Below are 23,654 nucleotides of genomic sequence, written 5' to 3'. Positions count from 1 at the left end.
GCGGGGGCGGGGCCTGCTCCGCTCCCTGGGGCGGGGTCTCTCCCTGGGGAGGGGCTTGTTCTGCTCCATGGGCCGGGGTCCCCTGTGTGGGCCGGGGGTCCCCTGCGTGGGGCCCTGTCCCCGAGGTGGAGTGACCCTCTCTGAGAAGCGGGAACAGCCTCCGCCGGGTGCTGGGGGCCTCCCTGGGGAGTGGGGACCCTTCCATGGGGCGGTTCTGCCCCGGGGTGGGGACCCCTCCACGGTGGGGGGGTAGGGGCTGAACCCCGCGACTTTCGGACCCCTCAGAGATGTGGGGAGCCCTCGCGGTTGGTGACACAGGGGCAGGGCTGCCAGGGCCCTCCTGTGACCCCGGAGGGGCAGGGGATGCTGTGGGGTGACCCTGCATCCCTCAGGGCCTGCCCTGCCGCCCAAAACCCTGTGCCCCGCCAGAGCCCCCAGGGCTGTCACCGTCCGGGCTTCCCGACGTGTCCCAGAGCGGCACCGGAGCTTTTGGGGTCCACCCATCACCGGGGTGCTCCTCATCCCACTCGGACCTCCCCTATTTCCGCCACACCGGGAGCATGACGTGGCTGCGGGGGTGCCGGGGTGCCCCATCCCCGGCCCCACACCGGCGCCATCCCGGTCCCCGCGGTGCCGGTTCGGGGGTGCCGCGCTGTCCCGGGCCGGGGCCCGCAGCGCTCCGGCCGCCCTTGCCCCCGGCCGTGCCCGGTCGCCATGGGAGCGCGGTTGCCAAGCCGGCCGCTGGAGTGCTTGCCGCCACCATCGAGCCGTTGGCACGGCAACGGGGACACGGGTGACCCGGGGCGGGGTGCGGCGGGGAGGGTCCCGGCCGAGCCCGGCCAGCGCACCAGGGGTCCCTAGGGCTGCCGGAGCCCCCCGCGCTGGGCTGGGACCCCCAGGCAGCCCGTAGTCCCTGAGGGAGCCGCCGGAGCCGAGCAGAGCATGTGGGGCCGCAGGGCTGACCCCGCCGCGGCCCCGGGGCCCGCTCGCTGCCGCTCCGCCTGAGGGGGCCGGGACCGCCTCGCCGGGGCCGCTCGGGCCCTCGGATGAGATAAGGCAGCGAAAGTGGAGCATCCGCGAGGGACGGAGCGAGGGACGCGGCACGGAGCAGCCCAGGGCCCGGCGGACGCGCTCCAGGCCAGGGCAGGGCGCTGCCCCGGGCCGGGCACCACGGTGGGGCCGCAGCGGCCGAGGGGGGCACGGCTCGGCCCGCAGCCCGCCCCAGCCCGCGCCTGCCCCCATGCTGGATCACCGAGCCAGGATGGAGAGCAGCAGGAAGGAGAAGGTGAGGTGCTTCAGGGGCCAGGGGGGCCGGGGGGTGAGGGGAAGAGTGCGGAGCCTCACCGGGGCCCTGCCTTCCCTGGTGCTCCCAGCAGCTCCCAAGGCTCCAGGCCAGAGGATGGTGGCTGCTGGGGAGGACACGAGGGGCAGCCCTGGGGGTCCCCATCCCTGAGGTCACCCCCCAGCACAGTACAGGCCCTACAGCACGGGGGGCTCGTGATGGAGCTGGGGGCGTTTGTGGGACATTCTGCTGGCCTGGGATACTCCCACCCTCCCAGCATTGCCCAGCTGCATCCCCAGGATGAGATGGGGCCTGTCACCTCCTTCAGCTGGCTGTCACCGTGGTCACTGAGGCACCCAACAGGGTGACACAGGGCTCATCCCCAGCCAACAACCAGCTGTTTGTGGAAAGCATCTTCTCCCGGATGGATTGAGCTCAGGGGGTCATGGGTGAGGACAGTGGAGACATCCCCTGCTGCCAGCTGGGACACCAAGGGGACACTGAGGGGACACCGAGGAGACTCATCACATGCTGGACCAGCAGAGATGGGTGTCACTGGCCACTGCAGCCAGCAGCCACAGGGTTCCCAGCCCCATCCCTTTGGTGGGATGTGTTGGAGCACATCATTTCCATGGGAAGCTGAGAGCCAAATAACGTCATGTGGGAAGAGCCAAGTCCTGATAGGGAAGGGCCAAACCCATGGTTTTGAAGGCGAGTGGGGAGATGAGTAGGGACACGAGGTGCTGAGATGGGAAAAACTCTGGAGAAATAAAATTCAGACTCCCAGGTGCCACCCTTGGGACGAGGACCCTCTGGCTGTGGCAGATCTGGGGTTCCCATGCCAAGTGGTGCCATGGGATGGATTGGCACTGAATACCTGCAGCCAACAGCCCAGGAGGGATGATCAGATCCAGCTCCATGCTTTCCTGGCAGGATTTTTCCAGTCGTTCTGCCCAAACACCCTCAGGATCAGGGCAAACCTTGCCACAGTGCTGCTGTGGGTGCACAGCCCTGTTCCAGGGGCTCCGTGCTGCAGCCATGGCACTGGGGGCCAGGTGATGTGCCAGGGCAGCCAGGCTGAGCCCAGGCAAGGGGTGCCCCCAGAGCTGGGGCGCTCCAAACCACACCCCAAACACTTTCCTGAGCCCCCTACCCCAAAACCTGTCAGGAAGCAGCAGCCTCGAGGCAAACATCTGTGTGCCGGGGAAAGGCGGTGACTAATGAGCCCTAATGCTGCCGGCTGCAGCTGGCCGGGAGGGAATGCCGGCCCCGCTCCATCTGACAGCCGGGGCACCTGGCCCCAGCTCTGCCGCCTAATGGAGGCTGCGCCGAGCCCGGGGTTGCTACGGAAAGGATAAACACGCATCCTGCTTGCCAGGTGCTTCCCTGGAGTGGGCCCTGCGGCTCTCCCTGGCAGCGAGACAAGGCGGCAGCAGTCCCCAGGAGCATTCCTGCCTGCCTGCTCTCTGCCCCATTTTAGCCCCACATTTGGTAGGTGAAAAACGGTACTCGCGATTCCCAGTGGGACACAGGGAGAGGGATGCTCCCAGGGGAGCAAGGGGGCCACACCAGCATCTTCATCATTAAAGAATCCCCCATCCTTGGTGGGAGATGCTGTGCTCCTCAAGGGCATGGCCAGGAGCACTCCTGGCTGGGAATGGCTCTGGGATTCATCAGGATGGGAGGTCCCAGGTCACTGCTGGAATGGTGACGGCTTCTTCTCAGCCACCCAAACAATTCAACTGGTTAACAGGGATGGCAGGAGCCCAGTGCCAACCCTGGCCCCCAGGGACACCAGAGCTGACCGTGGCATCCTGCAGAAAGCACCAGAAGGGGCCTTGGTGCCTCATGACAGTGCTATGGATTCCCTGCTCAGCAGGAGAATAACAGAGCAACAGGATAAGTCATTTCGAGGTGTCCATGTGAAAACAGGGCTGGGGGAAGGGAAACTTGGCTATTTCTTGTGGTTCAGGCCCCTTGCATCCCAGATTCCTGATCGCTGGCTGACGCTGTGCTGTGTGCAGGTGGAGCAGATCCTGTCGGAGTTCCGTCTGAAGGAGGAGGACCTGAAGAAGGTGATGTACCGGATGCAGAAGGAGATGGACCGAGGGCTCAAGCTGGAGACACACGAGGAAGCCTCTGTCAAAATGCTGCCCACCTACGTGCGCTCCACCCCCGAGGGCTCTGGTACGGTGCCACTCCAGTCCCTTGTGTGCCACCCTTCCAGCTCCCTGTGGAAGGCTGAGCCTACCAAGAGCCCATCACCTTCTCCCCCTCTCCCTGGCTTTGCAGAGGTGGGAGATTTCCTGTCCCTGGACCTGGGCGGCACCAATTTCCGTGTGATGCTGGTGAAGGTGGGCGAGGGGGAAGAGGGGCAGTGGAAGGTGAAGACGAAGCACCAGATGTACTCCATCCCGGAGGATGCCATGACTGGGACGGCTGAGATGGTCAGTGGAGCACACGGGACATCCCATCCCATCCCAGTCCCTTTCATTGTCTGTGTTTAGGGGGAACACCTGAGGGGACACACTCATCCATCCAGCCAGCAGAAGCTGGGGGTGGCCAGGCCTGGGGAACCCGTGGTGGGGGACAGCATCTGTCCAAGGGCAGTGGGAGGGTGGGGACATCCCTCAGGAAAGGCTGGACTTCCTGTCTTCCAGCTCTTTGACTATATCTCCGAGTGCATCTCTGATTTTCTGGACAAGCACCAGATGAAGCACAAAAAGCTGCCCCTGGGCTTCACCTTCTCCTTCCCTGTGCGACACGAGGACATCGACAAGGTGAGGGGGTGTCCGGGCAGCATGAGGGCTTGGGGGTCCCCGAGCCTCACCTAAACCACAGCCCCATTTCGGTCTGACCCCCATTGCAGGGCATCCTCCTGAACTGGACCAAGGGCTTCAAAGCCTCGGGCGCAGAAGGGAACAACGTGGTGGGGCTGCTGAGGGATGCCATCAAACGGCGAGGGGTGAGAGGATCCCACTGTGCTGGCACCGCCTGGCACCCACAGCTGGGCACCCCAGCTGTCCTACCAGGGGCTCACTGCAGCCTGCCTCTGCTGCCACAGGGCCACTGCAGCCTGCTGTGTCCCCAGGAAGGGACCACTGGAGCATAGCTGTCCCCAGATGGGGCTGCTGGAGCCAAGTGTGTCTCTGGGCAGGGCTGTTCCATGTGTGTGCACACACAGGTGCATGACACGTGCCCAGGCCCTCACCCTTGGGGACTGTCCGCCCCAAACCCACCTGTTTGGGGACAGCCTGGCCCCCCAGGAGCCCACACTGGTCCCTGTCCCCAGGACTTTGAGATGGACGTGGTGGCGATGGTGAATGACACGGTGGCCACAATGATCTCCTGTTACTACGAAGATCACCGGTGCGAGGTTGGGATGATTGTGGGTAAGATGCCCCTTCTGCAGGGACACGTGGCTGGGCACAGGGAGCTGTCCTTGGGCCCGCTCCCCTGCTGCTGCCCCGTCCTTCTGGGGAGACACACCAACCACAGGGGGTGGCAGTGGCACTCTGCTGAGGCGTCCTGCGGTTGGGACACCCGATGGCACTGCCTGGCCCCAGCATGGTTGGGGCACTTTGGGAGGAGAAAGGGGGTGGTCATCATAACAGGGCTGGTCCCCAAAGGGCTGCCCTGGCCCCAGGCTGTTGGTGGCTCTGGCCTGTGTTAGTCCCTACCACCCTTACAGGGAAGGATTTCTTCCTGGTATTCAATCTAAATGTCCCCTCTTTTAGTCTGAAACCTTTTCCCCATGTCCTGGAGCCACCCTTGAAGCAGTTGCATACCATGGTGCCAGTCACCCTGAGGAACATCCCTCAGGCTCCATATGGGTCCCAACCCCTGCCCTGGCATGTCTGGACCCCTCCAGTTCTTCCCCATTGCTCCACAGCACTGTCCCAGTTTTATCCCAGCTGGGATGGAGGGCTGTGGTGGGGGGTGTCAGTGCTGCCCCCTGCCCAGACCCATGCCCAGTTCCTGGCAGGGACGGGCTGCAACGCCTGCTACATGGAGGAGATGCACAACGTGGAGCTGGTGGAGGGCGACGAGGGGCGCATGTGCGTCAACACGGAGTGGGGGGCCTTTGGTGCCTCCGGGGAGCTGGACGAGTTCCTCCTGGAGTACGACCGCGTGGTGGACGAGACCTCCCTTAACCCCGGTCAGCAACTGTAAGGAATAGGAGAGATCCAGTTCCTCTGGGCGCCCCTCCCGTCCCTGCACCGCGCTGGGCTCAGCCCCCAGCAGGGCGTCCTCCGCCTTGGGCCATGCCCGCGCACGGGAACACATCCAGCAGGGAGGGGGGAGGAAAGAGGGGGTGCTCTGGGATGTGAGCCCTCAAATCCCAGCTCTGATGCCGCCCCCTGGCTTGTGCCCCACGCAGGTACGAGAAGATCATTGGGGGGAAGTACATGGGGGAGATTGTGCGGCTGGTGCTGCTGAAGCTGGTGGATGAGAACCTGCTCTTCAACGGGGAGGCCTCTGAGAAGCTCAAGACTCGCGGGACCTTTGAGACCCGCTTCATGTCCCAGATTGAGAGGTATGAGGCTGGGGGGGGCACCCCCAAACCACCTGCCAGGCTGCATGGCACTGGGAGGCCTGTGCTCTCACTCTGCACTGCTCCAGGCATGTTGAGGAGTCTGTGCTCTTCCTCTGCACTGGGCTGTCCCACAGGGGTTCCCCCTGTTCCATCATCCCATAGCAGTCTTCTTTGCCTCATTTTGGGGTCCTTTATCCTGTTCCCCCACATCAGCCTACTCTGACTGTCCACCTTGGAGTCCCTGTGTTCTGCCACCCAAACCACATTGTACCCTGTCATGGCCCCATCATGATCCATCCCATTATTCCGTACCTGCCTGCTCTTTCCCATATTGGGGCCCCCAAGTCCCATCACCCCACATTAGGGGGGCCCACTGCCAGGTCCCTCTGTCCCATCACCCCACACTAGCCCTCTAGAGCAGCCCCATTTGGGGTCCCCTATCCCATCACCCCAACCCGCTGTGACTGACCCAGTTGGGGTTCCCCATCCTGGGACCTCATACAGCCGTCCCGTGTGAGGATCCCCCATCCCCTCACTCCCCCATCCCTCTCCGGGTGCCTCACCCAGGCTCCCCACCCTTCAGCCTTTGCCAATGCCCTTTTCTCCCCCTACCTCAGCGATTCCGACGACCGCAAGCAGATCTACAACATCCTGTCAGCCTTCGAGCTGCTGCCGTCGCGGACGGACTGCGAGATCGTGCGCCGGGTGTGCGAGAGCGTGTCCACGCGCGCTGCCCAGATGTGCTCGGCCGGGCTGGCCGGCGTCATCAACCGCATGCGCGAGAGCCGCAGCCAGGACACCCTCAAGATCACCGTCGGCGTCGACGGCTCCGTCTACAAGCTCCATCCCAGGTGGGGACCCCAGAGCCCAGGACACCCCTGTGCCCTCCCTTCATCCCCCGAGCCCTGACCCCGTGTGTTCCCCCTCCCCAGCTTCAAGGACCACTTCCACGCCACGGTGCGGCAGCTGACGCCCGGCTGCGACATCACCTTCATCCAGTCTGAGGAAGGCAGCGGGCGCGGGGCCGCCCTCATCTCGGCCGTGGCCTGCAAGATGGCCTGCATGATGGGGCAGTGAGCTGGACTCCGGGGGATGGCGGGGCCGGCGCTCCTCTGGGAGCAGACACGGACGCGGGGAGGAGGCGGCTCCGGCCCCCCAATAAATGGGGTGTGTGTGGACTTCTCTGGGGCCGTTCGGGCCAGTGCTGCTCTCTCCCCGTGCTGGTAGAGAGACCCCCATGGGGCTGCCCCACACCTATGGGGCAGCCACGGAGCTTCCCATGCCCTCATCTCCCTCCCTCACCCTCACACAGCTGCAGCAAGGGGGGCTCCAGCACACCCCAGCCCCTTTGCTGGAAGAAAGCCCCCCAAGGGGGGTGGCCTAGAGATAAGGGCTCTTTGGGGGTACTTTGGGGGGGATGTCAGGGTAGAGGAGCTCCCCACCAGTGATCCCTGGGGTGCAGAGGCTGACCAGAGTGCACCAGAAATGGGCCAGATGGAGGGGGGCATACTGAAGGGTCCCCTCCAGCCATGTGCCCACCCATGTCCCCTGAAAGGTCTGGGGCACCCCAGAGAGTTCACCAGAGGCTCTGGAGCAGAGTGTTGGGGTCCCTCTGGGGCTCATGGGCACCCCAGGGTGTGGGTGTTCTTTTAAGGATCTGGCAGTACCAGAGCACATTGTGGTTGGTTCTCTGAAGGCTCTGGAAGCAACCGAGGGTTTTGTGCCACTCTGAGGGTCTGGAGCACCCCAGGTGGAGGGGTCCTCCTGGGACACCACAGGGTGTTGGCAGTTTGGGGCCCACTCAGGGTGTTGCAGTCACCCCGAAGGTACAGGCCCTCCTGGTGGTCTGGGGTTACATCTGTGATATTTGGGGCCACTGCTGGGGTCTGGGGGGCCCTGGGACACGGGGACATCTCAGGGTGCTGGGGCAACTCTTGGGCATCCAGGACCACCTGGATCAGCACAGGGTGTGGGGCTGGGACTGCTGAGGGATCTTGGTGTCCTCACAAAGTGCAGGGTCACCCCACGCAGGGGCTGGGGACACAGGGGGTGTCCATGTCACCCCAAGGGACAAAGCCACCCAGGGGTGCTGCTCCTGAGGGCCCCAGGGGTGGCACTGAGATCCCCAGGGATCCCCATTGCAGGTGGGGACGGGGATCCCTCTGCTCTGCATGGCTGCAGCCCTCAGCCTGCAGGATTCCCTGCATTCTGATTGGCTCACACCAGAAAGACATCCTGGAGCTCTGATTGGTGGCAGCCCTCAGAGAACCGCAGTCTCTCTGTTCTGATTGGCTGGGGGCAAACAGAAGAGATTCCCTGCACTCCAATTGGCTGGAATTAAAGGAAGGGGAGGAGTGTGGGGCTCCCTGTGCTCTGATTGGCTGGGACTGAAGCAGGGATGCCCTGTGCTCAGCTGGGACAGTGAGGACGATCCCAAGCCCATGGCAGCACTGGTGACAAGCAGGTGACAAGTGACAGTTCCAGGGACAGATGCAGTGCCAGGCATGGGGTGCATGGGGAGGGGACAGTGACAGCCAGGACCACCCAGGTGTGTGAAGGGAACCGCTCACCCCAGCCCACACGGGACACATCCCCACCCTCCCGCTGGCACACTGGTGTCACCTTGGCCCTGCTGGGGGCAGGCCAGGGCCAGGCTGGCCCCTGCCCGTGCCTGGTGCCATACGCCCTTGTCACCGTGTACCCCCAGGGCAGACAAACAAGACCCTGGAGCCAGAGGAGGGACTTTATTGTGGGGGAGGGGGATGGCTGGGCTGTGGGGGCATCGGGGCTGGAGCGGCGTCGGGTTTGGGGGCACTGGGGGCTGTGCCTGTGGAGAAAGGAAAGAGCAGGCGGAGTCAGGGGCCAGTGGAAGCAGCTCCTCCAGCCCTCCCCCTGCTCCACAATGCTCTGGGGGGTGGCCTGGCTCACCCTCACCCTACAGAGTGCAGCAGGGAAGGTTCAGAAACCCCAAGCACACTCTCACCCCTCCGGCAGGTGTGGGGTGAGGGATGTGGGGCACAAAGTGTGGGACACAGAGGAGGGATACGGGAGGCAGGACATGGGGTTCAGGATGCAGGGTGCAGGATCAGGATGTGGGGTGCAGGACACAGGGTGTGGGACATGGGGTATGGCATGGGGATGCAGGATCAGGATGCAGGTGGGCACTGACCCTGTGCTCAGGAGCGGCAGATGCCCATGGCAGTGCAGATGTCCCGGGGCATGTCCCCGTTCTGCAGCCCTTCGGTGATCTGCTCCCGGTACTTGCTCACCAGCTGCTGGCACCGCCTGCCCACGGACCGGCCCAGCGCCCGGCAGCCCTTCTGCAGAGCTGCCTTCACCGCCGACTGCCAAAGCCACCACAGGTCAGGGGAACACAGGGAGAGGCCCCCCGGCCCGGCCCCCCAGGCCCTCATCACCCCTCACCTTGTCGGGGTTGTCACCTGCCAGCGCCTGCATCTTCTTCAGGACCTTGGTGCACAGGCTGCACTTGATCCCCCTGCCCGGTGCCACCATGTCCCCATCAGCCACGCTGTCCCCATCAGCCACGCTGTCCTCATCAGCCACATTCCCCTGTGGGGACACAAAGACCCTCAGGGCTGCCTGGACCCCCGGGTGGCCCTGGCAGTGCTTGGGGTTGGGGTGCTCACCAGGGCCAGGCTGTCCTGGAGGTGCTGGCACTGCTGCTCCCAGCCACAGCGCATGGCCATGGCCGTGTCCCAGCACCAGGAGCTGGGGTCACCCTGGCAGGGCGGGGGGGCCGTAGCCTGTGCTGCTGCTGCACGGGGACAGGACAGTGAGAGTGGCTGCAGGTTGGGTGCCCATCACCGAGGTCCCCAGGGGTCCTGGAGGTGCCCAGACCCTGAAGGACCAGCCCCAGGTACTCAGCCCCATCCCCACCACCCTTCCTGCCTGTCCCCTTGTTCTCTTTCCCACACCCCTGAGTGCCTGTCCCACACAGACCCCATCCCCACCACACACAGCTCCCCACACAGACCCCAGCCCCCTGAGCTCCGTCACACCAGCTGCCATTCCCGTTGTCCCCCTGTGTCCTGTCCCCTCCCCTCGCGGTGCCCGTCCCCCCGGGGAGGCAGGAGGGTCCCGTTACCTCCCAGCAGCAGCAGGAGGAGGAGGGTGGCAGCCATGGTGAGCCCACTGTGCCGGTGACAGCAGGGGACTGACTGGCCGTGGGTGGCTGCCTGCATCCTGACACCTTTTATAGCGGGGCGGCGGGCTGTGGGGGTGGGGGACCGAAACCCCAAAACCCCTTAAAGCCCAACACGGCTGCTCCCCAGGGCCCTTCCTGCCTCACAACTCCACCCCCGCGCGAAGGGGGTCGGAGGGGACACGGGGAGCTCAGCACCCCCAGCCTCGCCCCTCAGAGACCGGCCGGGCCCCCGAGGGCCTACCGGGGGGTCTGTCCCGGCTCCTCCCGGGACCCCTCCGGGCTCCGGGGAGCGCCAGGGCTCGGTGTCCCCCCTGGGGTCGGTCACGGTGTGTCCTTCACCCCATGGGTCCCGAGGGACCCGGCTCGGTGCCGCTGTCCCGGTCCCCGCCATGTCGTGTTCCCCCCCCCCCCCGCGGTCTCGCGCCGGCCGCGGCCCGCGGCGGCTCTCGCGGCGGCTCTGACGTCACTTCCCCGCGCGGCGCACCGCTTCCGTGTGTGCGGCGTTCGCGCCTTTTCCCGCCGCGGCCCCGCCCCCATGGCGGGCCCCGGTACTGGCGGCGACCCTCGGCCCCCGACCCCTGACCCGGGACGGACCGACCCCTGACCCGGCACGGACCGGCCTGCGACCACCGCCCCCCCGGTACGGACCTGCGGGAGCCCCGGGCCGCGGCCGAGCGGCTGTACCCGTTTGGGAGCGGGGGAGACCCGGCTGGGGGATCCTGTGAGGTCTGCGGTCTGGGGGGCTGCAGTGTCCTGGGGGCTCCCGGTGCCGCGGGGAGGGGGATCGTGCCGGAGGCACTGTGTTTGATGGGGGGGCGCTGGGCACGGCCAGGGGGCTGTGCAGGGACTGGGTCCTTCGGGGACAGGGGCCTGCGGGGATCCGGTGTGCTTTGTGGGGGCTTCAGGTGTCCTGCTCTGCGGGGGATCGCAGGAGACGATGGTGCGGTCACCGGGATGAGTGTGGGGATGCCCTGGGTGGGAGGAAGGGGGGCCGAGGGTCACCGGGATGAGTGTGGGCATGCCCTGGGTGGGAGGAAGGGGGGCCGAGGGTCACCAGGATGAGTGTGGGCATGCCCTGGGTGGGAGGAAGGGGGGCCGAGGGTCACCAGGATGAGTGTGGGGATGCCCTGGGTGGGAGGAAGGGGGGCCGAGGGTCACCAGGATGAGTGTGGGGATGCCCTGGGTGGGAGGAAGGGGGGCCGAGGGTCACCGGGATGAGTTTGGGCATGCCCTGGGTGGGAGGAACGGGGGCCGAGGGGTGCAGCGTGCACAGGGAGGGTCAGACCCGGACGCGGTTTGTATTTTGGGGGTGGAAAGATCATTTTCGGGGAGACTGTTTTGCCTTGGGGTGACAGCGATGGCCAGGCGGGACCCAGATCCTCATTCCCCGGTTTGCTTTCCAGAGCCGTGGTTGGATCCCCGAGGATGTTTTCGGAGCAGGCGGCCCCCACGGCGCAGGGGCTGCTGGCCCCCCCCTCGGGCGAGCCCCCCACCTTCCCCCGGCTGCCGGTGGCGGGCTACTCGGACCTGTCGCAGCCCTTCCGGCTGGGCGAGCGCAGCTTCTCCCGGCAGTACGCCCACGTCTACGCCGTGCGCCTGGCCGGCATGCGGCCCCGCCTGGAGCGGCGCGCCCGCGGCCGCTGGGGTGAGCGGGGAACACTGCCCCGGGGCAAAAACACTGCCAGGGGAAGAGGGGAACGCTGAGGAAAACACTGCCTCGGGGAAATACTGCCCAGGGGAAAAGGGCAAACACTGCCCCAGGAGAAACACCGCCAGGGGAAAAGGGCAGAGCACTGAGAAGAACACTGCCCCGGGAGAAACTCTGCCCCTGGGGAAAGGCACTGCACTGGGGAAATACTGCCCCAGGGAGAAACACTGTCCCAGAGAAAACACTGCCCCGGGGAAGGGGGAAACACTGCCCCAGGGGAAAGGCACTGCACTGGGGAAATACTGCCCCAGGGAGAAACACTGTCCCAGAGAAAACACTGCCCCGGGGAAGGGGGAAACACTGCCCCAGGGGAAAGGCACTGCACTGGGGAAACACTGCCCCAGGGGAAAGGCACTGCACTGGGGAAATACTGCCCCAGGGAGAAACACTGTCCCAGAGAAAACACTGCCCCAGGGAAGGGGGAAACACTGCCCCGGGGAAAGGCACTACCCAGGGGAAGGTACTGCCCCGGAAAACACTGCCCCAGGGCAGGGAGACCACGATTGTCACATCCCCCCCCCACAGGATTTAGGGAGCTGGAGTTGAGTGTGAGGTTTGTCAGGGTGGGGCTGGGGGACCCAAGCCAGGAAGTGGGGTGCAGGGGGGTTGAGAGATGCTGGTTGTGCTGGGGGGGCTGTTTCCTGTCCTGGGGGGTTGTGGTTCTGCGGGTGGGACCCTCGCTCAGAGTTTCCATCCGCGGGATGAAGCAACACTGCTGGGGCTCTGCCCCCCCTCCCCAGCCTGGGCACGGCCTGAGATCAAATTTCCTTCAGCTTTGCCCTTCTATGGGCAAAAACCCCTTCAGTGGGAGCTTTTGGGCCAGACGCCTGCTCTTGTGCTCTCCCCAGCCCCGTGGGCTGTGTGGAAGCAAAGCCAGTGCCGGTCCCACTGCAGATGTCACTCCTTGGTTGGCCACCCTGGACTTTGCCAAGTGTGACAGGACCTAGTGGTTTGTAAAGCTCCACCTCCTGGAGTCCTGGGATGGGACCAGATTCTGGGGTTTGTCTCCCAGCAGGAAGCGCCTGCAGGCAAAAATCTGGAGAGCACAGCCCCCTCCCCCCGAACACACATTCTGGGGAGTTTGAGCCAAAAATAAGAAACTTCAGCAGGATTGTTTTTGTTCTGACTCAGAGTGTTTGCATTCCTGGGCTCGGGAATCCATGTTTCCAGTGTGGGGTGCCAGGGATGGCAGCGGGGTGCTCTCCCTGGGACAAGAGTCACGTTCAGCGGCACATGATGAGCAAAGTGGGATTTTGGGGAGGAGAAATGTCACCCAGAATGGATGAGGAGCTGGTGCAAGCAGTGTTGCTTTGGGAGAGGAGACCGAGAGGAGGTTCCTTGCTCTTCTCCAGGGCCTCAGGCTCAGGCTGGTTTAAACAGGGAATGACAGTGCCACGGCCACATCCTGGATGGGAGGACACACACTGGATGGGGCTGGAGCGCCTCTGCCTCCCCAGTTTTGGGCTCACCTTGTGGTGAGGGAGATTTTTGCTCCTCTCACAGCCTACATCCCCTGTGGATCCCTGCCTAAAGCCCAGGGACCTGTCAGCATGCCAGGACCTTCTGTGGAAGTGAGGGGGATCCTGAATTCCAGCGGGGATCTGGGGCAGAGGATCTGGCCCTGGCAGAGGCCAGGTTTGGGGTGTTGAGTGATCTCCTGTTTGGTCATCCCCTGGGTGGAGAGCAGGAGCAGCAGCCCCCCATGCCCAGGGTGCATCCTGGGCCCTTCCCAGGCAGAGCTGTTAGTGGGAGCTGAGCGCAGCATCGTGACCCAGCTTTCCCCCCAGCAGAGGAAATGCCTGCAGGCTTGCAGGCTCTGGAATGCTCCTTGGCCCCATCTGGCCCACACATGTCAGCTGGGCGCCGTGCCTCGAGGAGAGGCAGGAGGCTCCCAACATTCCCCAGCACCAGGGCCCTTCAGTGCTCCCGCCAGCCCTGCCCCTGCCTGCTGCCACCCCGGGGCCACTGACCCCCGTGTCTCCACAGGGAATGACATTGCCCTGCGGAGGCTCTCGGAGCTGCAGGAGGGAGAGAAGTGCTGCGTGGTGGGGACGCTCTTCAAGGCCATGCAGCTCCAGCCCTCCATCCTGCAGGAGATCAGCGAGGAGGTAAGGGGCTCGCCCCCTCCTCCACACAGCTCGGGAGGGTTGTGCCAGCACACCTGAGAGCTCACCATGGCTTCCCTGTGCTCCTTCTAGCCAGGGAACTGGCAGAGATTTGAGCAGGATGGCCTGGCCCTGGATGCCACCTTGGTGTCACCTCTTGGTGCCAGCATGTGTGGACACCTTCCACTAGCCCAGGTTGCTCCAAGCCCCATCCAACCTGGCCTTGGACACTTCCAAGGATGCAGGGGCAGCTACAGCTGCTCTGGGCAGCCTGTGCCAGGGCCTCACTGCCCTCACATTCCTTCCCCATAATCCAGTCTAAACCCAGCCCTTGTCCCTCTGTTCCCCCACCCACTTGCCCCCACTCTTGCTCAGTGAGTGAAACCAGCCCACCCAGGGGGTTCCAGCTGCCAGGGCCCCCAGCTGGGGTGTTGGCTGTACTGGTGATGGGGGGCTGGGGTTGGGAAGGGTCCTTGGGGGCTCCTGGTCCTTGCTGAGACCATCAGAGCTGTCCCCGTACCCTCGCAGCACAACCTGGTGCCTCAGCCACCCCTGCCCAAGTACATCCAGCCCTGTGACGAGCTGATACTGGAGGACGAGCTGCAGCGGATCAAGCTGGAAGGAGCCATTGATGTGCAGAGGCTGGTGACAGGTGAGGGACAGCTGGCTCTGGTGGCAGCCGCCCTGCAGGGGCTGGCTGGGGCTGAGTGCCTGCTGTGCTGCAGGGACCATCGTGGCTGTGTACGGCTGTGAGCAGGAGGATGGCAGGTTCCTGGTGGAGGATCACTGCCTCGCCGACCTGCCGCCCCCGCTGCCCTGGAGCGGGCCCAGCTCCGACCGGTGAGGCAGCAGCAGCAGGACTGGGGCTGGCACTGTGTCCCTGCTGTGTCCCTGAGCCCCTTCTGCCAGGGGGGCTGCCAGGGGGTCTGGGCCCCCTGCCCTGGCTCTCTGAAGCCCCTGAGTTGGGAGCATGGCACACTGCCTGAGCCTCTCCATCTGTGCAGGTTCGTGCTGCTGGCCTCGGGGCTGGGGCTGGGCAGCATGAGTGGGGAGGCCCTGCTGAGCACTCAGCTGCTGGTGGATGTGGTGACGGGGCAGCTGGGTGCAGAGGGTGAGCAGAGTTGTGCTGCCCACATCACCCGTGTCATTCTGGCCGGGAATCTGCTGAGCCAGAACACCCAGAGCCGAGACACCATCAACAAGGTACAGCAGGGAGGGGGCTGCTTCCTCGCCTGAGGCACTAGGAGGGTGTGGGGAGGGGGCAGAGGGGTTCAGGGCTGTCCCTCGCTGTCTTCCTACTTACCCAGGCCAAGTACTTGACCAAGAAGACACAGGCTGCAAGCGTGGAAGCTGTGAAGATGCTGGATGAGATCCTGCTGCAGCTCTGTGTGAGTGCTCGGGGTTGGCCAGGAGGTCGGGTTCCTCTGGGGGAGGGAGCCTTGTTCTGGAGGCAGGGCAGAGTCTGAGGTGCAGGGTGGCAAAACCTCCTTCCCCAGCACCCAGCTTCCCTGTAAGCACCAAATCCTTCTCCTGGGATCCTCGGTGAAGCCGAGCAGGGTGTCCTGGGGAAAAGGAACAGCAGTGACACCAGGGCTTTGCCCTGAGCCCCCTTGGAGGGAGGTTTGATCCCACTCTACCCACAGACCTCGGTGCCCGTGGACGTGATGCCCGGCGAGTTCGACCCCACCAACTACACGCTGCCGCAGCAGCCCCTGCACCGCTGCATGCTGCCCCTGGCCAGCGCCTACGCCACGCTGCGCCTCGTCACCAACCCCTACCAGGCCAGCCTGGACGGCGTCAGGTCAGCAAAGCCACCAGCTCTGCTGGCTGTCAGTGCCGCGGGACCGAGGGGCGCGGCACGTCCAGCACCTACGGCTCCCCTCCTCCGTGTTGCAGGTTTTTAGGGACATCAGGACAGAACATCAGTGATATCTTCAAGTACAGCAGCATGGACGACTACCTGGAGATCCTGGAGTGGACACTGCTGGCAGGGCACATCAGCCCCACAGCCCCAGACACCCTGGGTATGGTGAGGGCTGGGGGGTTGTTGAATGGGGGGGCTTTGCCAGGGGCTCCCCCTTTAATTCCCATCTTCCCCAGGCTGTTACCCATTCTACAAATCTGACCCGTTTATCCTCACCGAGTGCCCTCACATCTACTTCTGCGGCAACGCGCCCCGCTTCCAGTCCAAGCTGCTCCAAGGTGGGTCTCACAGCACCCCCAGACCCTCCTGGGGCTGCCGGGGGGCTCCTCTGCCTGACACCCTCCTGTGTTTGCAGGGGAGGAGGGGCAGCGGGTGCTGCTGGTGACAGTGCCGGACTTCAGTGCCACGCAGACTGCCTGCCTCGTCAACCTGCGCGACCTCAGCTGCCAGCCCATCACCTTCTCCAGCTTCGGGGCTGACAGTGAGGACGGGGACATGGAAGTTGGACATTGACCACAGGGAGGGCACAGACTGCACAAGCTCCCACCCCTCGAGGGGTCCTGGCACCCACTGTCGCTCTCTGTCGTCTGGGAGGGTGACAGAGCTGGGGAAGCACTGGAGGGACCAGATGTTCATACCAATATAACTTGATTTATTTGTGTAACAAAAACTGTATGGAGGGGAGGAAGGCTGTGCCCGCCTCCATGGGCCCTGCCCAGGAGAGCAGTACCACCCCTGCCACCCCGCTGGGACACAGACAGTGGGCTGGCCCTGCCTGGCTCTGAGGGATGGGGTAGCATGTCCCTGACAGCACCCATCTGTTGGTGACAATGCCTGCAGTCCTTGGAAGCAGCAAGATGAGGGGCTGGAGCCCACCTGGAACAGCTGCCTGGGCTCAGGGAAGGTGTTGGAGGCGGATGCCAAAGCGTCCGACCGTGGCTTGAAGCAGAGTGAGGGGTCCCGTGTCCCTAGTCCCCAAAGTTCACGGTGTAGGTTTCGGCCGTGGTGAGCGGCTGCGCCGTGCCCGTGTGCGACTCCCAGCCCTCCGTCTCTGTCACCAGCTCGGTGACCACCTCTGTCTCGGTGTCCATCTCCCAGGTGCCGGCAGTGGGTGGCTCCTGGCTCCAGGGCGTGTAGGCCGTGCTGCTGAAGGGGAAGGGCAGGGCCGTGCTGGGCGGCGGGGCCGTGGGGCTGCCGGTGGTGGTGGCGTTGAGGCGCCGCAGCCGCAGCTGCTCCCGCAGCCGCATGCGGTGCCGCAGGCGCAGCCGCAGGCGCAGCCGCTCGCGGGGCGTCATGGGCCGGCCCGGCACCACGCGGCGGATCGGCCGGTTCCCGTTCATGGCCATGATCTCCCGGATGCGCTTCCAGTTGGAGCGGGACAGGACGAAGTTGCACTGGGTGGCCCCGATGTCGTAGAGGACGTGGCAGGTCTTGACGCTGGGGTTGTAGCCCTCGGCCCGCGCCGACACGCGGTACTCGCCCGGGTTCAGGATGCGCCAGTAGTCCCCGCCGCTGGCTGCGGATTCGGGGGGCAGCAGGTGGGGTGGGGGTGGCACAGTGCTGCCAGCGCCCTGCCAGCACCTCACACTCCCTACCTGTCCTGACGTTGTGGTTGATGCCCCCCACCACAATGGTGGCGTTGGCGATGGGCTCTCCCTGCTGGTCTGTCACCACACCCTTGATTCCCCGGTGGATCTGGGTGAGGAAGAGCGATGAGTGGAACTGTGTGGGACAGGTGGGGCAGCTGTGGTCGTGTCCCACTCCACACCTGCTCCATGAAGGTGAGCAGAGACTCCTTGTTGTTCTCCCACTCCTGCTGCAGCTCACTCTCGTGGGGGAACTTGTCACAGCCCAGGTAAATGGAGAGCTCCAGGCAGTTGGTGTGCAGGTAGCTGAAGTCATTCATACCTGCAAGAGCACAGACACGCCCACCCAGCCCCTCGCTCACCTGCCAGTGGCCGGGTTGTGGGGCAGCCAGGCCCCTGGCCCCGACTCACTGCCAGCCCGGGGACGCCACTTGGCGCCCTGCACGATGCCCATGGCGTCGGTGACGTCCTGCGCGTGGCAGCCCCCGCGGAAGGTCTCGGCCATGCTCAGGTGTGCCGAGGCGTAGGAGATGGCGAGCCAGCGGAACACGGCGTGGTCGGGGGTCTCCTGCAGCTCGGGGCGCTCGTCCTCATAGTCCAGCGGGCGAGGGGCAGCCGCTGGCGTCGGGGGGCTGGGCCGGGCCGTGTCGAAGGGGAAGGACACCAGCTTCTCCCCACCCTGCAGGTTGGCTCCCAGCACAAAGGGGTTCTTGTCCATCCACGCCATGACAGCCCGTGTCTCCACTGCCACCTGTGAGGCGGGCACAGGGCATGAGGTGTCACCCCCTGCCACTCTGTCCCCGGCCCCATGCCCTGGGCTGCACTCACCGCCGCATCCTCAGACAGGTAGTGCTCCGGGACGGGGATGTGGTGGTTGGGGAACTGGTGGGGCACCAGCCGCCTCTCCTCGGCTGCCCACAGTGCCGAGGCCAGGTCAGGGAAGTTCTCAAAGAGGTCAAAGCCTTCCTCTGTCCAGTGGCCCAGTGCCCAGTTGCCCAGTTCAGAGCCCTGCAGGCAGCCCAGTACGCTGGTGAGTCCAGGGGGGCTGTGTGTCACCACCCACGTCCCATCCCACTGCTCCAGGTCCCATCCCCTCCCCTGACACATCTCAGGTGCCCAGCTTGGAGCCCTGCAGCCCCCCCTCAGCCGCTGAGCTGTGAGGGGGGGCTGCATCCTACTGCTTTGCCATCCCCTCCCACTGCCCCACAGCCCACCCCACATCCTCCCCTGCTGCTCCGCTGTCCCATCTCACTGCCCCGTGGCCCCCTCACCGCCTCGTGGGCCAGCTCGTAGCCGTCGGGGTTGAGGGAGGGGACCAGGTGGATGCGGGTGTCGCTGACCAGGCCCCGCACGCGGGGATTCCCGTCCTGGTACTCCTTGCACAGGAACTGCATCAGCAGCAGCAGCAGCTCCCGGCCCAGCGCCTCGTTCCCGTGCAGCCCCGCCGTGTAGCGGAACTCGGGCTCACCTGGAGGGGGCCCAGCAGGGTCAGCAAACACCCGGCACCGTGGCTGGGGGCCCCGGTGCCTCACACCTCCCTCACCCGTCTCGTGCTCGCCCGGGTTGTCGGAGACCTCCATGGCGTAGATCTTCAGCCCCCGTGAGCTCTTGCCAATGTTGTAGATGCGGGTGATGGTGGGACACTCCTCATTCACCACCTTCATCAGCTGTAGGGTGGGGAGGCATGGGGCAGTGCTTGGGGGGACGAGCCCAGAGCTGCAGCGATCCCATGCCCATGGAGGGTCCCACCCTATGAAGATGCCCACCACCATGGAAGTGCCCACAACCACAGAGAATGCCATGCCCCAAAGATGTGCCCACCACCACAGAGGTGCCCACTCCTCATGGAGGAACCCACCACCATGAAGGATCCCACAGCCAAGGGCGTCCCATCCCCTACAAAGGATCCTAGCCCTCGCAGCAATGCCCACCTGCCTCATGTCCTTGTAGGAGTGGTGTCGGAAGTCCAGGTTGTCCGTGGAGGTCACCTCATTCTGCTGGGTGTAGTAGCTGCTGACAGCTGTGGAAGGGACAGGGATAGAGCAGCGGGGGATGGCTGCAGAGGTCCCACCCCTGTGGTCCCAGGCTGCTTTGGGGTGACTGTTACCAGAGAGGGGACACCCCAGGACCTCAAGGCGCAGGCAGAGGCTCCCGTTCCAGCGCTGGGGGTAGATGCGGATGTAACGGGCCACCACTGGCTCGGGGAACTCGCTCAGCACCGGCGTGTCCTTGTCCACATTGCCATAAAACATCTGCCCAGGAGGGAGAGATGTACCCCAGAGGCTCCCTCCCCACGGCTGCCCTGTCACCCCCCCAGAACAGCCCCCACCATCTCCTCGTAGCCGTTGCTGTACATCACCCAGTGCTGGCTGTCGTTGCTGAAGCCCACGTAGAAGCTGGTGACAAAGTCATCGCTGTGGGAGGACAGGGACAGGTTGGGACAGGGGTCCCCAGGCTGCTGCCCCCGCCAGGTCCCCGGCTGCAGCCCCAGGTGCCCGTACTGGATCTGGGAGTCGCGGCCCTGGGTGATGACCCCGGTGAACAGGGTGACGCGGCGCGTGTCCACCTCGAGCCAGTGCGCGCGGCTGTCGTCCTCGGCGCACCAGGCGCCATCGAAGAAATCCTCCTCGTTGGTGCCCGCCTGGGGAGCAGGCAGGGCTGTCACCATGACCCATGGGGCGTGGGCAGGGCTGTCACCGTGGGGCAGGGGCTGACCCTCACCTGCATGTTGAGGCGGCCGCGCTGGGCTCCCAGCCCGTGGCGCAGCATGGAGGAGGCCAGGATCTGGTCGTCCTCGATGCGGTGGGACTCCAGCCCGATGGGGGGACACCCTGGGGACAGAAAGGGGTGATGAGCTTCCCCCCCCCATCAGGGTGTCCCTGTCACACCAGGAATGGGGACTCTCACTTTTCTTCTCTGCTGGAGGGGCCCATTCCTCCTCATCTGGATCCCACTTCTTCCCTCCTGGTTTTTTGGGTTTTCCTGGCAAAGGAAAAGGCACAATGAGGGGGCAGGGACGGGGACAGGTGTGAGGGGACAGGAATGGGGGCTGCCACCCACCTTTGCGGTCCTGGCCCTTCTCCTCCGCCCAGCGCTCCTCCTCCTCCTCTTCCTCTTTCTTGGGCTTCGCTGTTGGTGAGGTGACACCAGTCCCAGGAACATGCCACCCACCCCAGGAACGTGCCACTGATGCTAAGGGGTGTGACACCCACCCCAGGAACATGACACCTCCCTCACCATGCAGACATGTCACTCGCCCCAGGGACATGCCACCCACTCCTGTGGGATGTGCCCCCATCCCTGAAGACATGACATCCACCCTGGCAATGTGACATCCACTCCAGGGAGTGACACTCCCCATGCAGATGTGTCACCTATCCCAGGGACATGTCACTGACCACGGGACACGTGACCCGCCCTGGTGATGTGCCACCCACCATGGGGATGGAAGCCAGCCCAGGCACATGCCACCCTCCCTGAGGCTCTGCCATCGACCCTGGGGCACACGTGTCCCCCCCGCCGGGCCCTGCCCTCCCCTCTCACAGGCTCTGATTTTCTCCTCGTCCGTCTCGATCCCGTCCTCTTTGTCCGGGTGCTCGTGGGGCTTGGGGGGGGGTGGCAGCCCGTAGGACCCTGGGGGGCACAGGGGGGTCTGGGCAGGTTCTGGAGATGGGGGTGTTTGGGGTGCTGGGGCTCCCCGTCCCTCCCCGTTCATCACTCACAGTCATCGTAGTCCGGGGGCTCGAAGCCCTCGCCGTAGTCGCCCTCGGTCACCGGGCCGGGCAGGGGGGGCTGCGGGGGGGGCTGCGGGGGGGGCTGCAGGGGGGGCTGTGGTGGGGGCTCCTCGGGCCCTGCTTGGGGGGTGAAGGGGCCGTGCTGGAGATGGGGATGCAGTGAGGGTCCCCATGTCCCTGAAGGGTGCCCTCTGTCCCTTCTGGGGTCCCTTTGGGGTCAGCACACCCCTCGGGCACCCACATTTCCTTTTTGGGTCCCCATGTCCCCACCAGACCCCTCTGTATCCCACTGGGATGCCCATGCCCCCAGGAGATCCCCACGAGTGTCCCCCCAAGAGCTCCCCATGCTCCAATGGGACCTCCATGCCCCCACAGGGTCCCCATGCCCCCACAGGGTCCCCATGCCCCCACAGGGTCCTTTGTGTCCCTACAGGATCCCTCTATGTCCCCACAGGACCCCTGTGCCACCAAGAGATCCCCACACCCCTAGAGGGTCCCCGCACCCCTTACACTGTCCCCACGTCCACCCCAGCTCCAGGCTGCCCCAAAGGGTTGCTTCCCTGTGTTCCCAAGGCTGGGGACTGTCCCCAGTGTCACCCTGAGGGGTGCCAGCCCCCGTGTCCCCCCCCCACGTACGTGTCTCCTCGGGCTGGGGCCACACCCGCTCAGGTCTCCTCCTGCCCGGGGGCTTGGGGGGCTTCTGCTGCCTCCGGATGAACTCGACTGGGGACACAGAGGGTGGCACTGGCTGTGTGCTGAGGGGCAGGGGGACGTGCCCGGTGCCCCCGGTGCCCCCGGCTCAGCCCAGCTCCGTACAGTCCTCGTAGTCCTCCCGCTCCAGCTGCTCGTTGTAGTCCAGGGTCGGGGGCTCCGGCTCCTCTGCAGAGAAGGGACACAGGGCTGAGGCAGGGGACAGCAGGGAGGTGGCACTGAGAACGGGAGGGAGGCCCTGAGGTGAGGGTGGTGGCCCTGGGGCACACAGGGGGTGACACGGGAGCAGGGAATGGGTCCAGGGCAGGGAAGGGACACCAGGGAGGAGGGAGGTGACCCTGGCATGCAAGGGGATGGCACTGGGTGCAGGGAGATGGGGCACAAAGGAAGGTGACACAGGGGGGCAGGAAGGTGACATGTGGGGGACAGGGAGGGAGTCCCAACACAAGGAGAGAGCCCCAGGGTGCAGAGCAGTGGCCCTGGCCTGCAGAGGAGCGTTCCCAGGACAGAGGGTGGTGGCCCTGGCACTGGGCACTCACCTGGCTGGGGCTCAGGGTCCCAGTCCTCCCGGCCCAGCCCCCAGCGCTCATTTGGGGGCTCCTCCAGCTCTCCTGGGGACAGGGACAGAGCAAGGGGGTGGCACGGCCTCCCCAGGCCCTGTCCTGGCCCCCCCAGCCCCACGGCAGGGAGAAAATCCCATGGGGGGAAAGTGGGGGGACAGAGCCCAGCCAGCTGTAAGGTGCTGCCAGGATGGGGGGGAAGCTCTGCTGAGAGCTCCCACTCCAGCCCCACCAGGGGCAAGATGGGTGTCCCCAAAGCTCACCTCGGACACCTCCATCCTCCTCCTCCTCCTCCTTGTGAGAAGGCTCCAGGAACTCGGGTGTCTCTTCATCCTCCTTGCCCTGGGAGGGCTGTTGGATAGTGGGGGGGCTTGGTGGCACTGGTGGCTTCTTGCCAGAGGGTTTGGTGGCCTTGGGTGGCTTCTCCTTGGGCTTTTTGGAGCCTTTTGGGGCCTTTTCTGAGCCTTTTGGGGTTTTTCCTGAGCCTTTTGGTGGGTTTTCAGAGCCTTTGGGTGGCTTCTCCTTGGGTTTCTTGGGGGGTTTGTTCTTGCCCCGGTCCTTGTCCTTGACCTTGTCCTTCTTGGGGCCCCGGGGTCTCTCCTTGGGCTTCTTGGGGGGCTTTTCCTTCTTCCCCTTCCTGGGTTTCTCAGGCTCCGGCAGCGGCCCCGGAGCGCCTGCGGGGACGGGAGGGGGAGCGGCCGCCGAGGCGGGGTGAGCGCGGCGGGGCCGGCCCGGGGGAGCCCCCGTCCCGCAGCCCCGCTCCCGGGGGGTCCCGGTGCCCAGCGCTCACCCGTGCCGGTGCCGGTGCCGGTGCCGGTGCCGATGCCGAGGTCGGTACCGAAGCCCAGCTCAGTACCGTCCCCGTCCCGGTCCCCGCCGTCCCCGGGTCCGAGGAAGCCCCGCAGAAACTCCTCGATCTCGGCGTCGGAGAGCGCGGGGGGGCCCGGGGCCGCCCCCGGTGCCGGTACCGGCAGCAGCGGCAGCAGCGCTGCCGTCAGCAGGAGGCAGGAGCGGGGCGGCCCCGCCGGGACCATGGCGCTGCGCACCGGCCCCGGTACCGGAGAGCCCCGAGAGCCCCGGGCGGGCGGGCGGGGGGCGGCGCTCGGCCGGGGGCGGGACCCGCTCGGCACCGAACGGGACGGGCACCGGCACTTCCCCGGGACTGCCGGGAACCCGCACTGGCACCGGGATCAGCACCGGACAGCCTGGGACCGGCACCGGCACCGGCTGGGACTGGTACCGAGCCCACACCGGCGCCGTGCGGGGCTCGCAGGGGCTGGGGAGCAGCAGGACAGCGGTGCCACCAGCCCAGTGCCACCAGCCCGGCCCCGGGGCTGGCACC

At 65.4% G+C, this 23,654-nt stretch overlaps 4 protein-coding genes across 11 annotated transcripts; 2 read left to right on the top strand and 2 right to left on the bottom strand.

The window, feature by feature from the left end:
- Positions 1–591: 591 nt before the first annotated feature.
- Positions 592–7,003, top strand: GCK (glucokinase). Of its 2 annotated transcripts, XM_059870488.1 has the most exons (10): positions 592–1,285; positions 3,307–3,469; positions 3,575–3,729; positions 3,943–4,062; positions 4,152–4,247; positions 4,575–4,674; positions 5,268–5,451; positions 5,664–5,819; positions 6,437–6,670; positions 6,752–7,003. In XM_059870488.1, the coding sequence occupies exons 1-10, from the start codon at positions 1,241–1,243 to the stop codon at positions 6,894–6,896; spliced, it is 1,398 nt and encodes a 465-aa protein (XP_059726471.1). In that variant the 5' UTR covers positions 592–1,240; the 3' UTR covers positions 6,897–7,003. The 2 variants fall into 2 exon arrangements, with proteins under 2 accessions (XP_059726471.1, XP_059726472.1); XM_059870489.1 differs by lacking the exons at positions 592–1,285; positions 3,307–3,469; positions 3,575–3,729; ... (1 more) ...; positions 4,152–4,247; positions 4,575–4,674 and having other exon boundaries at positions 5,311–5,441.
- Positions 7,004–8,548: 1,545 nt separating this feature from the next.
- On the bottom strand, positions 8,549–10,278 carry LOC132339903 (proactivator polypeptide-like 1). 3 transcript variants are annotated; one of them, XM_059870525.1, is made up of 5 exons: positions 9,926–10,270; positions 9,467–9,598; positions 9,243–9,389; positions 8,989–9,163; positions 8,549–8,646 (listed from the first exon to the last, which is right to left on the bottom strand). In XM_059870525.1, the coding sequence occupies exons 1-4, from the start codon at positions 10,019–10,021 to the stop codon at positions 8,996–8,998; spliced, it is 543 nt and encodes a 180-aa protein (XP_059726508.1). In that variant the 5' UTR covers positions 10,022–10,270; the 3' UTR covers positions 8,549–8,646; positions 8,989–8,995. The 3 variants fall into 3 exon arrangements, with proteins under 3 accessions (XP_059726508.1, XP_059726510.1, XP_059726509.1); XM_059870527.1 differs by having other exon boundaries at positions 9,467–9,594; positions 9,925–10,082; XM_059870526.1 differs by having other exon boundaries at positions 8,549–9,163; positions 9,926–10,278.
- A 183-nt stretch (positions 10,279–10,461) lies between these two features.
- Positions 10,462–16,391, top strand: POLD2 (DNA polymerase delta 2, accessory subunit). The gene is made up of 11 exons (XM_059870487.1): positions 10,462–10,624; positions 11,388–11,629; positions 13,679–13,800; positions 14,326–14,449; positions 14,523–14,637; positions 14,802–15,000; positions 15,105–15,185; positions 15,441–15,598; positions 15,694–15,821; positions 15,898–15,999; positions 16,077–16,391. Exons 2-11 carry the CDS (start codon positions 11,410–11,412, stop codon positions 16,232–16,234), a joined length of 1,407 nt encoding a protein of 468 aa, XP_059726470.1. The 5' UTR covers positions 10,462–10,624; positions 11,388–11,409; the 3' UTR covers positions 16,235–16,391.
- Positions 16,353–23,387, bottom strand: AEBP1 (AE binding protein 1). Of its 5 annotated transcripts, none has more exons than XM_059870439.1 (21): positions 23,103–23,387; positions 22,576–22,986; positions 22,292–22,363; positions 21,858–21,920; positions 21,678–21,764; positions 21,030–21,161; positions 20,851–20,940; positions 20,368–20,499; positions 20,215–20,289; positions 20,029–20,138; positions 19,809–19,948; positions 19,637–19,721; positions 19,415–19,559; positions 19,239–19,327; positions 18,851–18,974; positions 18,579–18,775; positions 18,136–18,315; positions 17,719–18,058; positions 17,490–17,629; positions 17,317–17,416; positions 16,353–17,237 (listed from the first exon to the last, which is right to left on the bottom strand). In XM_059870439.1, exons 1-21 carry the CDS (start codon positions 23,344–23,346, stop codon positions 16,690–16,692), a joined length of 3,504 nt encoding a protein of 1,167 aa, XP_059726422.1. In that variant the 5' UTR covers positions 23,347–23,387; the 3' UTR covers positions 16,353–16,689. The 5 variants fall into 5 exon arrangements, with proteins under 5 accessions (XP_059726422.1, XP_059726423.1, XP_059726424.1 ...); XM_059870440.1 differs by having other exon boundaries at positions 21,030–21,158; XM_059870441.1 differs by having other exon boundaries at positions 20,368–20,436; positions 23,103–23,386.
- Positions 23,388–23,654: the final 267 nt, after the last annotated feature.

This window comes from Haemorhous mexicanus, chromosome 30, assembly GCF_027477595.1.
Source record: "Haemorhous mexicanus isolate bHaeMex1 chromosome 30, bHaeMex1.pri, whole genome shotgun sequence".
NCBI lineage: Eukaryota > Metazoa > Chordata > Aves > Passeriformes > Fringillidae > Haemorhous > Haemorhous mexicanus.
This window is presented reverse-complemented; position numbering and strand designations above follow the sequence as displayed.